Here is a 14,995-nt window from a genome sequence, read left to right on the forward strand (position 1 = left end):
GCGCCGTTGCTTTCAGTTTTTTCGTCAGGGGCTTCGTAGTTCGCTGCTCGCGTCAGTTCGTAGTTTTCGCTTTCGCCGTCGTTATCATCGTCACTGTCGTTGACGCTGTCGTCGTTGTTGTCGTCGTTGTTGTCGTCGTTGTTGTCGTCGTTGTTGTCGTTGTTGACTCGCGATACGCGGCAGGGAAAATAAAGGGAAAAAGAAGAAAGACGTATAACGAGGTGAAAGAATTTACCTGTAGGCAGGTAACGTTTGCGCAGAAAAACGGCGCAAATTTGCCACCGCAACGTTGTCCCTGACACTCGTCGCACATTTGATCGTCCAGAACGTATGGTTTGACTTCGACCTAAATAAAATAAACGAGTAATAGTTGTAAACGATGGAATCGGTTAGACCGAAAATACCGCTCGGAGTGGCTACTTACTCTCTTGTCTATGTCGCCGTGTTGTAACTGAACGAATCTCGCCGATATGGCAGCTATGTAGCTTTGTTGATTACTGAAAGCGACCCTGCCGGCTCCTTTCGGATACTTGAGCTCGGGATCGGTATCGATACCGGCGTAACACACGCCTCCGTAGAGTCGATCCATGATCATCGCCAACTCGACGGCTTTCAACGGCCGTGGAACACCACCGACGAACACCGTCTTTCGTGGATCCAGCGGCATCGAAGCGTCCAGCACGAAATCCGCGTCGCTCAGTCGCCACGGTCGAATTTGCACCGGCTTGTCTTTGGTCGTTGGCGAGCTCACGCATAGATACAATTTCTCCTCGTCTTGAATGCACGCGTCGATCAATTGTTGCACGGACGCTTCGTCCTATCGTCAACGAAAACATTCCAGTTAATATATCTCTTTATTCGTTACTCGAGATTCTAATTAACCATCTTGGCGATTTTCGACTATCGATACACGATCGTGTCGATCTTTTGTTGCTTTTGTACTATTTTGTTGCTTCGTGGTATCGCGTACGTAAAACAAGCAAATCGAATTCCATCTTTCGTAGTAGCCAAACTGCCGGTTTATTATTACTCGGAGCATAACACAGCGAGAGTTTCTCGCTTACCTGGAAAAGCAAGAAAGCGTAGCCCTTCGGTGGAAAGTAGGATTTGCTCTCCGCTTTGTGGGGCCAGTCGACGACCAACGATCCGAAACGACGGAAACTGGCTTTGATTTCCTCTGAAACCGGACGACAACGAGCAGTTAGAAAAACGTTCGTCGACCCGTTAAACCGTACGACGATTCGCCAACGGATATACACGAACGGATGGAAGAAGCGAATCACGGAACAAAAAGCTTACCTTCGTCGATGTCCGGTGGCAGACCACCGACAAACACCTTCCTAGAGAAGCGTTCTCCGGTCTCGCTACCTTGACTGTGAGGACTGCTCCGACTCGGGGAGGAAAGCGGTGCGGTCTGAGAGCCGGTTATGCCGCTACCGACGCCGACTCCAACCCCGACGCCGACACCGACACCAACTCCAACGCCAACTCCGACTCCGACACCGACGCCAACACCGACGCCATCGAGCTGACTCGCCGCGTTCGGATCTTCTAGCAGCGTGCCGCTCTGATCCTCCAGACTTGGAAAGAACGGCGATTTGCCTGCAACCATAGACGCGCTACGTTTATCCCTCGTTATTTTCGTTTCTTTCGACCACTATTTTTAAGCCGAGGATCGTCGAATCTTAACTGTTCGATCGTATTGACCGACATAATCTTCGAGCCACTAATTAGAAATTAGCCCGCTAATTAGAAATTAAAAGGAGAAAAACTATTTCGTTTGAAACGTCGCGTCTCTTCTCTTTTCCGTTTGATATCGACCACCACGATCGCGCGATCGAGCCAAGCTTCCTGCAACGTTCGTTTCGTTCGCCGCTTTCGTCCAACTTTTCATCTCGAGAAAACGCGAATACGAATCGAAGTCGTTGATCCGTAGAGCTTTCGCTCCGAAAATAGATCGATGCTCTTGGATTCGCGTTGGACTGCGTGAAATATAAAGGGTCGAGGAGTATTTGCGATCGTCATAACCTGGATATCATTGAGCGTCATCGCATAGCGACGATTCTTACGCATAGACATGGCAACAAGACGGTTAGGAGAAATCGGGGCCGATGCCACGCGTAATTTCCGATCGATCCGAGAAAAACTCACTGTATCTTCTTCTGACCGGGAATCTCGCTCTTCTAACGAACGTCGCCATTGCTAGCGGCGAATTCTCGTTTCGATAACGAATGCAAAATAGTCGGGCAAACGTAACCGCTTGTTTCTTGCTGTCGCGAAAAGAGAAAACAGAAAACGGACAAAGCGTACGCGCAGTCGAGCGGAACAATCGAGTCTTATTGTTCGATCTTCATCTATCTTTTTCATTTGCCGGCAAGATCGATAGTTTCACGCCAAACTATCCGCTTCCAGGCGGACGTATAGCTCGAAAAATAAGTCGATCGTCGTTTGTCCGAGGAATCGGCTTTCCGATAGAATCGCAACGATTCTTTGCTCGGTAGGTGGATAAGAGAGGACACATGGTGTCCATCGTGCTGCCTCGCCCACCCCTTCGGTTTTACCCGTTCCCGGTTTGGTGCAGTATCGATTACTCGAGCCAGCTCTGCAAGGGCCTCCAACAGCACCCGGTTCTTAGGATCTCCTGTCCTAATCAACCTGGCTCACAGCGGTATATCCTACGCGTAACTTGCCATTTTATTTGTCTATTAACGGATTAAAGAATCCAAGATCGTACATATACGACACGAAGATCGAAGGAGGGGAACGCGAGTGTATTTAAGTATATTTCGGCGGATTTACCGATTCCAATGTGATTTTACGATCGAACGAGATAAGTTCGAGACGGCGGGAACGAAAGTAAAGACAGCCGGTTAAATTCAGAGACGAGAATCGACGAAAGACATTTTGTAGAAGTCAATGGCGTAATTATTATAAGACGAATGATTTTTTAATATCTTGGACGTTCTACCAGCATTACGACGAGCGATGTTCGAGAGATTGATCCCCCAATTACCGGAATTAGGTTAAAATTGCCGAATTTAATGCGACCAATGTAGAAAACGAATAAACGTACGCGATTATTTTTCAACGACTCGTAGAAACGAAAACAGGAAGTAAAATTTAATCGACGCGTTTCGAGCACGAGATCGCGTAACCGGCACACGCGCACGCGGCGCGACCTATCGATTAGAAGATTTTAAGTCGCGAGTCCTCCTTTTTCTACTAACTCCGGTTTATCCGATTCCTCGTCGATCATCCGTTGACTCTGACAGCAGGTTTGATCGCGGAGGGTAAAACGTTTCGTTTTCGACGCATTTTCGAGGGATCGGGACACGAGCGCGATACGCTCGCCTGCCCTGCAAATCGTAGAACGATGTCACGCGAGTTAGGGGAACACCGGGGACCGCGTCCCTTGCCCTTCTATTCTTCTTCCGAGTGATACGTACCTACGTACGTATACGCCACGAGGGTTAATCTTTTTTAACAGCTTTTATCGCTAAACCGCGAGCAAACGCATCGATTCTGTCCAAGCAAAGGGCCGAGTTTCCTTCTCCGTTGCACGCGCATTTTTCTCCTATTTCTTTTTTATCGCCTTTCGTCGTCTCTTCGTCTCTCTTTCGCTCTTTCTTCTTTCAGCTCATAATCTCGCTTGTACGATACGTACAAGTCCAGAAAGTCGTCGTACGCTTTATAAGAAGTTTATTCTTATCAAAATAAAGTGTCAGATTTTTAAGAAGATATAACGCGTGACGCAAAGATAAACGTGACTTACGACGCATCGCAATCTTGAAAATTCAGTGGAAAAATGTTTCACGCGTCGGTGAAACGTCGGCAGATCGACGTTTTATTCGACAAATAAATTGTATTATAAAAAAAGGGGAATGGCGAGAGAGAAGAACGGCGCAAGGTGTTTCAAGTAGCCCACGGAGAAGGGAAATAAATTGATCCACGCGTGTGATCGCGATACGTCTATATGCACGAAGTACAGACACAAGATACGAGACACGAGACACGAAACACGAGACACGAGTCGCGAGGGTTCCAGATCGAGGGAGGCGAACGATGGCGACCGGTTCGCCGTAGAATAATCTGTGCGGATAATCGCAGCCTTATTACCAGGCACTGCGCCTATGCCGTGCTCGTGTTCGTGCTCGTGCTCTCACCCTCGCGCTCCACCCTCTGGCACGCATTATTTCGGAAAACACGGCAAGACGCGGCCATTGACTGAAATTATATTTATTCGATTGGTCGATAGTCGCAGAGTAAGAGCTTTCCTAGAAAACAGACGTTCCATGTCTATAAAAGAGAATGGTCGAGCGTGGCGAAAACGTTCTCGACGATGCGAGTAATTTGTGACGATTCGTTTAAACGCGATAACACTGCCATATTTAGCGGATCGCTCGTATTCGCTGCTCACGCTGTGTCTTAATAAATATTCCACGTGCTGCGTAGAAACACGCGCATCAACGTAAAAGAACGAGGTACGCGATTACAGCGAAGAGTCAACGATTCTTTCTTCGCTCCGATGTATCGTAATTCGTCGATTCCGATCACTCGCCGTAATCGATCGACCGATGAAGCGACAGGCTGAAAATTAAATGGCGAAATTAAACGATTGTCTAAACAAAAAAGAAGAGAACTTGTCTTCTGTAGGAAAAATAACACGTCGGTTAGAAAGCACGCGCGAGAAGCCGCTCTTGCTTTCAAAATTAGCTAAGAAAATAGATAATGGAAACGTAGTTTTCCGTGTTCGTAAGAACGATCGTTAGAGAGGGGGGGGGGAGGGGAGAAGATGTGGAAAACGTCGAGGCTCGTAGCACGTGTAACAAAATTGAAACGAGGGGCGATGTTTTCGTTCGGTTGTACAGCAACAGTAATGGGGAACATCCCTCTAACGCACGCCGTCGACGCTAGGAGGTTCTATGGATCAATATTACAGGTAGCGCTGCCCCCCTGTGCCCGTTCCACCTACGTTCTCCCTTCCATTCGTCAGCCTTTACACGCTACACCGATACCTTAGCTTTGGCAGGTAACCAAGGTGCGAGCTTCGTTCTACATTCCTGGCCAAATATATCAAACGCAGCGTGCGTATTTCAGAATCGGGAGAGTGATGGCGAAGTCGCGCAACTCGTCGACATCTCCACGCCGTGACCAAGCTTGCGACGGACACGTTCGACGACGTGTCGACGAATCGTTTTGTTTGCGTTTCGCGGTCGTGTCGCTAACGAAACGACCCGCATTCGAGAACGCGGTGAAAAAGAAACGGGTGTGCGCGAAAGCTAGCCGAGGTGAACGACCTTCTATAGCCACCGCCTCTTTACTGCACCCCATCGTCGGTAAACAGTTCCCCTTATGCTTGTTTCGTGCTTTCCTGGTCTTTCGGCGTCGACTCGTCGTAAGCCAGCGTTTCTCTTTTCCTTCCTTCCTTCCTGCTCTTCCTCTTCTTTTTCTTCCTCTTCCTTTTCTCCTTTACATTTTCTCCTTTACTTTTCTCGCGGAGACGCGCACCCATTGGCACGTAAGCTGCGACATGTACAGAGGAAACGCAGGAATCGCGCTAACCTACCGCTCCAATAGCGCAACGACACGATGATGCGTCGCAGCTGATAAAGCTTGCGCGTTTGCACGATACTTTCCGCGAATAAATCAAGTATGCGTGACGAACGCAAGTACCGAAAGAGATCGGATTTTCCTATAAATTCTGTATAAATAAACGTTCGATAAAGGGGTTTCGGTAACAGGCTACGAATTGTTTCCAATTGGCTCTACCGTGGCAACGACCGCGTTTATAATAACGCTGTAGCGCCGCGTGATCGTAGAAAACGTCAACGGAAATTTCGAATCTGAGAGGCCCATATTATTCTGCCTTTGAATACCAACGTTGTTTTCGTTTACAAGGTCTAGAGGCAAACGAAAGCGGGACAGATTGTTATTGCCGTTATCTGTAATCTTCAACCAAAGTTACATAAGAACTTAAACTTTTTTATGCTAATGTCCGTCGATATAGATGTACGAACGCGGACAGTCGAATCGTTATCCGATGATATGCGATCGGCGTAAGAGTATCGAGCGAGTGACGATTATAACTGGCGTACACTATCTCTTGTACTTGTACGAATTCTAATACACCGACTATTACAAATTCATGCACTCGTCGCATTATTAAATACAACGACACGTTTAATCCACCTCGACGCTTTGTCAGATAGACATCGCGTGGCTAGAGACGGTCTCGTATCGTTACAACGTACGTTCGGCCAGCTTTTCCGGGTCTAACTACTTTTGGAGGCGCGAGGAAAAGAACAGACGCGCAATCGTTTATTGGGCAACCAAACCCTGCTCGTTTCGACGAGGGAGCTGACAAATAGACAGTTGGTCACGCGACGTGACGAATTTTTTTACGAGTCGTATGCAAATGTACGGCGGCACGTGTTCTAAGCGCATTTGCGCGATAAACGACTCTCCTCTGCCAGCATGATTTTCCATTTCGATACGAGCTTCATAAATTTCGGAACGTCAGCCGGCTCGTCCGGGAATATCCTTTGTCGTAATTTCTTGGAATCCTCGTCCCATACGTCGTTCCGTGTTTCTATTTGAATTGTTCGGCGATGGAAATTATTTGGAGAGCTATCGAGACGTAACGACGATCGCTGTGAAATTGGCAAAAACGGGGAGCATCGTAGGAGAACGAAGGCACGGACACGCGAGGCATCTGACTCGATTCGAGGAGCGAAAGGGGAAAAGTCGAATAGACGAGAAGAGCAGGGATTACCGTAATAATCGTTCATTGTTGGGAGAACATAACGAATGTTGTTTCATGAACGATGCCTGGCCATTCTTCTCTCATCGCGTTCTTCCCAGCTTGCTACGGAGTGCCGCTGCTACGGTCGAATTCCTAGCAAAGATACGCTCCCCCTTCTTATTTGGGCAATGGATTTAATTTTAGATAAGCTCGGAAGGATTTTATTCTTCCGGCGGTCGAAGCCGATTCAAACGGGTCGCCAAGAGATACGTACTCGTCTGTATTGTCTGCAAAGATCCATCGAGAAATCCTCCGATACTCTTCGTCGTGATGAATTTCCTAGGTATCGTGATTATAAAACTCTATATCGTAATTTTCGTATCGCGATATACTCTTGGCGATTCTCCTTCGTTTCGGCGACCTCCGGATAACGGTGAGACAAGCAGCGATAGAACGCGAACATTCTATGAGATCTTATCGGAGGAAAATGGAGAATTAATTACTGGAAGAAGGAGATCGATCGATTAGTCTGACGAAAGGACAAGAATCGAAGCTGCTGGAGGAAATGGGAACGCGTGCGAGCGTAACGCAACGGACGCACGATGCGCGGCGATAATGGTAATCGGGGAGAAAGCAGCAATTAAAACGTTACCAGGGGCGCCACGTTTTCGCACTTCTCTTTTCGCGGTCTCTCGGCTGTCTAGCCTACCCTGCGTCTCCCTTTCTTCCACCCTTTTTTTCGTCTGCTCCCCACCACCTTTACCTATGTCGCTAACCCTTCCTTTCCTTTCCCTTCTCCTGTCCCTTGCCCCTTGCCCCCTCGCACCCTTCATAACCATTTTCGAGGTTTCCATTTGCCAGCGCAACTTATAAAAATTTGCAATTATGGGCTTATTAACGACTTAGAAAATCCTGCGAATTAACGAGCGCGCGTCTCAAGAGCCAGTAACTTTACGACAGCCCTCTTGCATTCTCGTTCCGTCGACCTCGACGGCTTGTCGTCTCTCTGCCTCGTACGCCACTCTGCCATCGCCGCTTCTTCGCCCTCCGCCGCCACTCTCTCCCACTCTCCTTCGACTTCTCCTCTTCCTCCTACCGCTTGGTCGCCGTTCGTCAACCCCATAGACCGCGATCTAACCATCCCAAGAGAGAAGTACAGAGACGCGCGAGAGGGTGAGCACGCCGACTGTGAAATTGCTCGAGGTACATAGAAACCTCGTCTAGCTACGTGTACACCTAGGGGAAACGTTAAGGCATAGAGATATATATATATATATATATATAAAACATCACTGATGCGACGATTATTCGACCAACGATACAACAGCGTAATAATAGCACAATGGAAAAATGATAGATTCTCAGTTGAGATGGAGCGTAGCAAGGTGAAATCAATCCGTCGTAAATTTCGTCCGAGTGGCTTCGCTCTCTCCGTGTTGCGAGTATTTCCGTGCGTATTGGCCAACAATCGAATAAAAGTATATTCTCGACGCTCGAAAGTACAAACGTAACGTCCGTCGGTGTAGAATTCGTCGACAAACCCGAGCTCGTGGTTATCGGTAGCGCTTGAGAAGCCTTGACGCGTATCGCTGCTTCTATGAAACACGCGACGCCAACAAATCGCAAGATTCTCCTCCTTTTCGCGTATCTCGCGTTAACTTCTTTCCATATCGTCGGTCTGTCCCGCAAGTAAAATAGACGAGTACGACAAAAGCGTAGAAATCTGGAACTTCGATGTTGGTTTCTCTCCTCTCGTTGGTTTTACGCCTCTCGTTCTTCTTCTTCGTATTTTTACGCTGGATAATCGCTTCGCGAGAGACGACGATTCGTCGTGTCGTAAAACGCACGATGCTTACCGGCGCGAGAAATTTTCAATTAATCAGCTATACTTCAAAAGCGCGTTAAAGCAAAGACATTAACGACGATACGGATTTAAAAGCGACGTAATCGAACGTTGGAAACTCGGCGCGATGCGATATTGCGAATCGTACCGTGTATAATCCAACAAAGAAAGGGAACGCATGGAACGCCTGCTGCACTCTTGACCTTTCCAAAGTCTTGTGCAAGCGAGGCTGCGGAACGTCTCGCCACGTTTCCAGGAGGCAACGCGAAGAATTCGACTCGCAAACAAAGAAGAAAGCTAAAAGAGATCAGGAAACGCAGTTATCGCGTGTTTGTCGACCGTCGTTGAAAACGATTTTGTTCCATGCTTCGAGTCGTACAGTTGATTCGCAACAGTACAGGATGGCGGAACCGGTGTTACGGCAGAACGATAAAATTTTACGAATTTCCAAAGCTGAATTTCCGAACCTTGTTTCGTCGTAACGATGTATATTTAAAGCTTGTTTTCGTTCTTGATCACCCGTTGTCTCTCAACGTCGAACGCGAAAGTGCTCTTGATACGAGACGCGTCTTACAACGCGTTAAGGCAGGTCTTGAAAACAGGTCTCCCCGGTCTCTCTCTCTCTGTTCTTCTCTCTCTTCTCCGTCTCCTTGTTGCATCGTGTTTCGCGACACGCTTAAACTCCGATCGAAGGGTTCAAACTCTATAAAATAAAGCGATCCATCTTCGCGACGCGTTTGCAAAGGATAGTGAAAACCTTGACGAACTGCGGACAGCTATCTAGTAAAAAACGAAAGTATGTTATAACTACGATTGTCGCGTGGACACCGCTCGTAGAAGGACCCGCGAGTTTTCGAAACCGCAGTTTTTTTCTCAAAACGCCGGTTTTCGATACCTGAAAAATATCTTATCGTGCGCTCGAAATATTTGCAGCAACGCCTCGGACAGCCGTATTTTACGAATATGTAACCATATGTTGGCAGTACGCAGTAACAGTACGCAGACGGACAAACTATTCGCGTACACCGAGGAGGACGCTCCTTTACGAGAAAATTATCGACTTCTCGGCAGACGCAGCTACCGCGTGTAACGTCAGCAGCGAAGGAGACGATTGTTTCGATTCTCTTTCAGAGTCCGCGGTTCGATGGAGTTTACGATCGCAAAAGGACGGTCTCGCGAATCATTCCGCACCGATTCGAACGAGAAGCACGCCGAAACGATCGTAGGACGAAGAAGACGGCGCACGTGCGCCCGTTCTTGCAATGGCGCATGATCGCGTTACACGTTGCGTCCCTATTCTCCTCCGGTAAAAGTAGCTCGCGTGATTGGTGTCGCGTGATTCGCGCGACGCGAATACAACTCCCCGGTAATTACCCCTAATTGCGTCGCTCCGCGATAAACTTCCTTGTGATAATCGTTGCTTTTAATCGACCAAGAAATTGCTTTTTCCGTCGTTCAACGGACTATACGCGATCTCAAGAGCAACCTCGGTTGGCCATTAGCGAGAATAATTCAACGAATGCCGGCGAATAACATGTGTAATCCTGTTAGAGCATCTGATTACCATCGGATATTCGTAGATCCGTTCGCCGAATATTCGAGAAATATCGTCCTTCGAGGACACGGATTTTTTTATCGAAAGCGTACGTTACATACGTATCACTGTATACGTATGTACGTTAGCGTGCATTAGCGGTACTATCGATAAAGCGATATTATCGATATCGACTTAATCACGTATGATCGTCCGAGATAAGACTGGAGACTAGAGAAAATCAGATGGTCAAAATCAGTATTTGGAGCGAGTTTTGCCCATTTGTTATCGTTCGAAACTGTCGAGATATTTATGCACGGTAATGGAGATACGTGGGCTCTGCGAATGCTATGCTCCGTATAGAAATGAAAGAGGAAAGAAAAGTTTGTACTTAGTTTATCGGCGAGAAGCCGTATAGAGCAGGTTTACCCTGCAAACGAAGAACGTCAACGACGCGAAACTTTGCCAAGGATGCTAGGAATGTGGGACAAGGAAAATCTTACGCCTTGGCTTCGATGCGTTTTATCGCGTCGACTAGCGTTCCGCTGGTGAAAATATCGAGTATCGACGCGCTAATTTTTATCACGATTTTTATCTCGCGTAGCCCTCTTTTACCTCGATTAAAGAAACAGAGAAACGCGAGAGGAATGTCGCGGGGCGAGAGGAAATATCCCGGCAGAGTATCTCCGCGAAACGGAACGTTTCCTAGCGAGAAATCGGACAGGTTGTAGCATACAAAGGTCGAGCGTACACGGGAAATGAATTTTTCCGGTTCGTACGGTAGACTCGTCGAGTAACGAGCGACCAACTCGTTCCGTTTCATTATGCGAGCAAGGAGACTAGAAAAAATACGCAGCTATCGAACCTCGTTGAAATCGCTTTTTTCGCGGTTGGTCGACTTTATTAGACGCCTGGATGAAATATCTGTGACCTTGGCGCGATGCAAGCTTTACGTTTAAATCGCGATCCTCGTTCGGGGGAAAGCCTCGTTCGTTTCGCCAGCAAAACTCTAATTCCGTTCAGGCATGCGCAAACTCCGTGCTCTGGATTATCCGAATAATTGATCTATCTACTTTTACGTAATGTTTCGGTAGCTATGGCTCGTGCAGCAGCCGTATTCGTTTAACGTACAATCGGCTGCCTTCACCTTGCGATCCTGCTTTGTACGTATTTATCGGTTTTCCTCCGTAAAGATCGGCGAAAATACGTTCGTTAGCTGCTGTGATAACAACAGCGGAACGGTCGAGCAGAGTTCTCTTGCGCGTTTCTTTTTAGCTTTTTCATGGGGCGATCGGGCGATCGATTTTTATCGGCACGCGTGTACATCACGATGCTCTAAATAGGTTCTCGCTTGTGCGTTTCGCGTGCGCTTCACGCTTTGAAGTTCCACGTAGAAAATCGTCCCATCAGCGGAGGACTCGGTGCATGTCTGTCACGCGGCCGATTCCGTGCATGTTCGTGTAATTTTAGTTCGTGCCTGTCCGCTGGTAAACCCTCGAGAACCATACGACGCTACGTAGTAGAAAATTCTTCGCTTTTCGATGACGCGCGAATCAGAGCACGACTCTCTTCCTTGGTTAAGATAGGATTTTCTATATGCGTCGGTACGCTCGTACCTGTTCCATGGGAATACACAGGAAATCTGTGTGGCTGAACTTGCAGGAAATCCTATCTCTAAATACCAGTTTTCCCCGTGGTCGTTTTGCGCTCTTCTCGATCGAGAGATCGCTGAGAATCGATTTTTTCTTTTTTTTTTTTTTTTTGTCGGACGCTTCGACGACGAATGCACGGAGCCAGTGCTCCGTGTTTTTCCCTTCGAAGAATATCGAAAGGAAGGAAAATTGGCGATTAAAGGACAACGGTGGTGGCAAAGGAGATAAAGGAGCGAAGGGAAGAAGAAGCGGAACGTTAAACTATGAATATCCCTGGAAGAGGAGGCCAACGGACTAAAGTACAGGCTCGAAGCCAGTCCTTTTCCAGCGATTGCAACGAAGAAGGAGGAAACGAGCGTCGCGGAGGAGGGCTTCGTTTCCTTGATTGCCGTCAGAAAAGTGTACAAGCCTGTTGCAAAGGCGTTGCGCAAGCGTAAATTTTAATTGAGCGTACCACGGGCTCTGGTCTCTCTCTCTCGAGGAATCTTCCTGTGGCGTAGCGTAGCGAGACGCGGCACGCCGCAAGTATCAGCGAAACGTTCGAGAAACGGCGAAAAGAGAAAAAGAACGAAAGAACGAAGACAAGAGGAAAGAAAAAGGAACGGACTGGCAGTTTTCACTCACCGTGCAGTTGCGCGAGCGATTGCAGCGTGCTGGCATTGCAACTTATGTATCCTGAAACAAAGAAAAGTTCCGTGGGTTCGATTAAACCTGCATTTCCATGAAATCGCTGGTGGTGTCGATCGATATTCTACGATAAAAGCCGATCTTCGGTTGGTTTTCGTCGGTTCGATCGAACGAAGCGAAGCCACATCGATCGACTTTATAAATTGAAAAGTATCTTCTCAATTCGTAGTGGCACGTACACGGAGGAAAGCAAGTGCGACAGATACGAAAACGATGGATCGAGATCGATAAAAAGTCGAGTCGATCGATTTAGCTTCTGAAAACGGCGAGAACTTGCCCCAACAGGAGAAACCGAGCGATTCGTTCGATTCTAGAAAACTACTTTTGCGAGCGTCTCTCGATCGGCCATATCTTGGACGTGCGAGCGTATTGGACGTGCATCCACGCGCGGTAACGCTAGACGCGCGCGTGAAGTTACGAGCCGGGATATTGTATCGCAAGGATATAAAGGTAAAGAAAAAGAAAACGAACCGCTCGCGTGCGGTTCTCGGAGATCGCGTTGCACAGTGTCGTAAGTAGCGACACGAAAGCCCGTTGCCGGACACGTGGATCAGACGCGGTTTCACCGTTTCGAAAAAGTCCGCCGCGTTGCCTGGCTTATCGAGTACGCGACACTGCTAACCGTTAACCACAAACGAAATAAGTCGAACGAGAAAACGCCGGCAACTCGAATCTACGGTTAAGCCCTCTGTGCGAGGTTTTGCGGCTTTCCAGACTCCTCGACCGGCAGATAACATCGACACGCGCGTAGTTCGCTGAGTCGATGCTGTTCTTGTCTTCGTCCAAGGAATCTCCGCTAACGTCTCGCTATATTCGACTACTTTTACGCGGCAGTCGTACGTTCTGTTGTATTACGCGCTTCGATAGGGCTCGAGAGATCGATGTTGCACCGTTAACGTGGCGCTATTAATAGCTACGTAGAGGATTCGCGTTCGCAAAATCTCGCAAAATCTCGCAAAATCTCGCAAAATCTCGCAAAATCTCGTAAAACGCGTTTCATTTATCTTTCTCATCTACGACGCTCTTCATTTTTCACGTCCTTCTTACGCGTCCTTTCTTACTTTTTCTTTCTACCATTTTTTACCGCGTTGACGTCTTTCACGTACTTTATACCAACCGTATATAACGTAAATGATAATAACCAAGATTGTGCAACGACCAGCTAATTTTAATTACGAAATCGAACTTTGTCATCGATAATATTATCGATGATAACGAAATCGAAGGTTCTTTCGGGCGATCGATCTTTCGATAATTCGAAACTCGCTACGTCTCTGCCGTGAAATCGAGGGAAGGGGTCGCGTAAACCAAACACGCGAATTCCAATCTCCTTGGCGAGTGTCGCCATCGATTTAGACGCGTCGGGAGGGAAGATGGATCTCGAGTCCGAGAGCGAAGCTCGCGAGAAAGAGCCGCTTTGCGACCTATCGTCTACTCGACTCTCGTTCCGCCCTCCTGACGATCGAACGTCAAGACGTTCCGTCTAGTGGACGCTGGTTACATAATTCTTTCGCAGCTGTAACGCGCTAGCAAACGAGCAACAAGAAGAAGAACAAGAAGCTTGAAACGCGCTACGCTGGTAAAACACGGGGCTGTTCGACGAGAAGGTAATAATAGCGACCGCAGACTTTGACTTTGCGCCGCTGCGACGTACTCGGACGACGAATAAGATAAAAATCGACCGCATTGCCTGATTCTTGCCGGTCGCTTCGAGATTGCGCGCGGTCGAGCGTTCCCTTCGACCTCGCGCGAACCGAACGAGATCCGAACGTTCGCGAGTCGACCAACGTGTGGGCAATTTCTTTCGACAGTTTCCGTTCTTACCGATCGAGATCTAGTTTCCTTTAGGGATCGTAAAGTCGCTCGGTGTGATTGGCGTTCGCGTATTTACGCGGCAACTCCACACCTACCGGATCTTCCGATTCGAGGTTGATTAAACGAGTCGCGACTCCTAGTCGGCTCGATCGTAATTCGAAAGTGGCCGACTAAAAGGCAGAAACGTTAATTAAGACGTAGAAGCAAGTCGAAGTACGCACTTGTACGTATATGCAGGACGCCGTCGAACAACCGCCGTACGCAGAGGAGCACGCGCGTGCTTGTCGAGCCGAGAGAGTTGTGCAATCGGCTCGAATCGAAAATATCCACTACAAGTATATTCGGGACGCTCGTTGCGCGAGCGACACTTCCCTGTTGCCACAGTCGGCGCCGCGGCAATAATCTCCTCGTTTCTACACCGCTGTCCCGCTCTCGCGCAAAGCTCTTTCTCTTTTCTTCGCTTTCCTCCGGTATCCGATGTTCGTTCCGTAACCCAACGATCGAGTCGCGCAAATACCGCGTAAGTAGTCGTATCGCAAAAATCCTTAAGAAATCTAACGACAAGCGTAAGGAAATTCGAGCCTCTTAAGAGACAAAGCGTTCGATACCGACTTTTCCATTCTCGAGGTTTCCGGCTTCCGACTGGCTCGTACGTATACGTATGCGTCTTTCGACAAGCCCCATCGAAGTTACTTCACGGATTAACCAACTTTCGATCGCAC

General features: G+C 48.0%; 1 protein-coding gene across 2 annotated transcripts in view; it reads right to left on the bottom strand.

The window, feature by feature from the left end:
- LOC117234940 (cytoplasmic polyadenylation element-binding protein 2-like) overlaps nucleotides 1-14,995 on the bottom strand; it is a 59,391-nt gene that overhangs the window by 7,191 nt on the left and 37,205 nt on the right. For both annotated transcript variants that reach the window (XM_033496528.1, XM_033496527.1), the window contains 5 exons: nucleotides 12,396-12,446; nucleotides 1,300-1,602; nucleotides 1,065-1,177; nucleotides 425-817; nucleotides 236-346 (listed from right to left, as the gene is read on the bottom strand). In XM_033496528.1, the coding sequence (XP_033352419.1) occupies nucleotides 236-346; nucleotides 425-817; nucleotides 1,065-1,177; nucleotides 1,300-1,602; nucleotides 12,396-12,446 (971 nt within the window). The remainder of the gene's footprint in view (nucleotides 1-235; nucleotides 347-424; nucleotides 818-1,064; nucleotides 1,178-1,299; nucleotides 1,603-12,395; nucleotides 12,447-14,995) is intronic.

The sequence above is a fragment of the Bombus vosnesenskii genome, unplaced genomic scaffold (genome assembly GCF_011952255.1).
Source record: "Bombus vosnesenskii isolate JDL3184/JDL3185 unplaced genomic scaffold, Bvos_JDL3184-5_v1.1 scf7180000013311, whole genome shotgun sequence".
In the NCBI taxonomy this organism is placed as follows: domain Eukaryota; kingdom Metazoa; phylum Arthropoda; class Insecta; order Hymenoptera; family Apidae; genus Bombus; species Bombus vosnesenskii.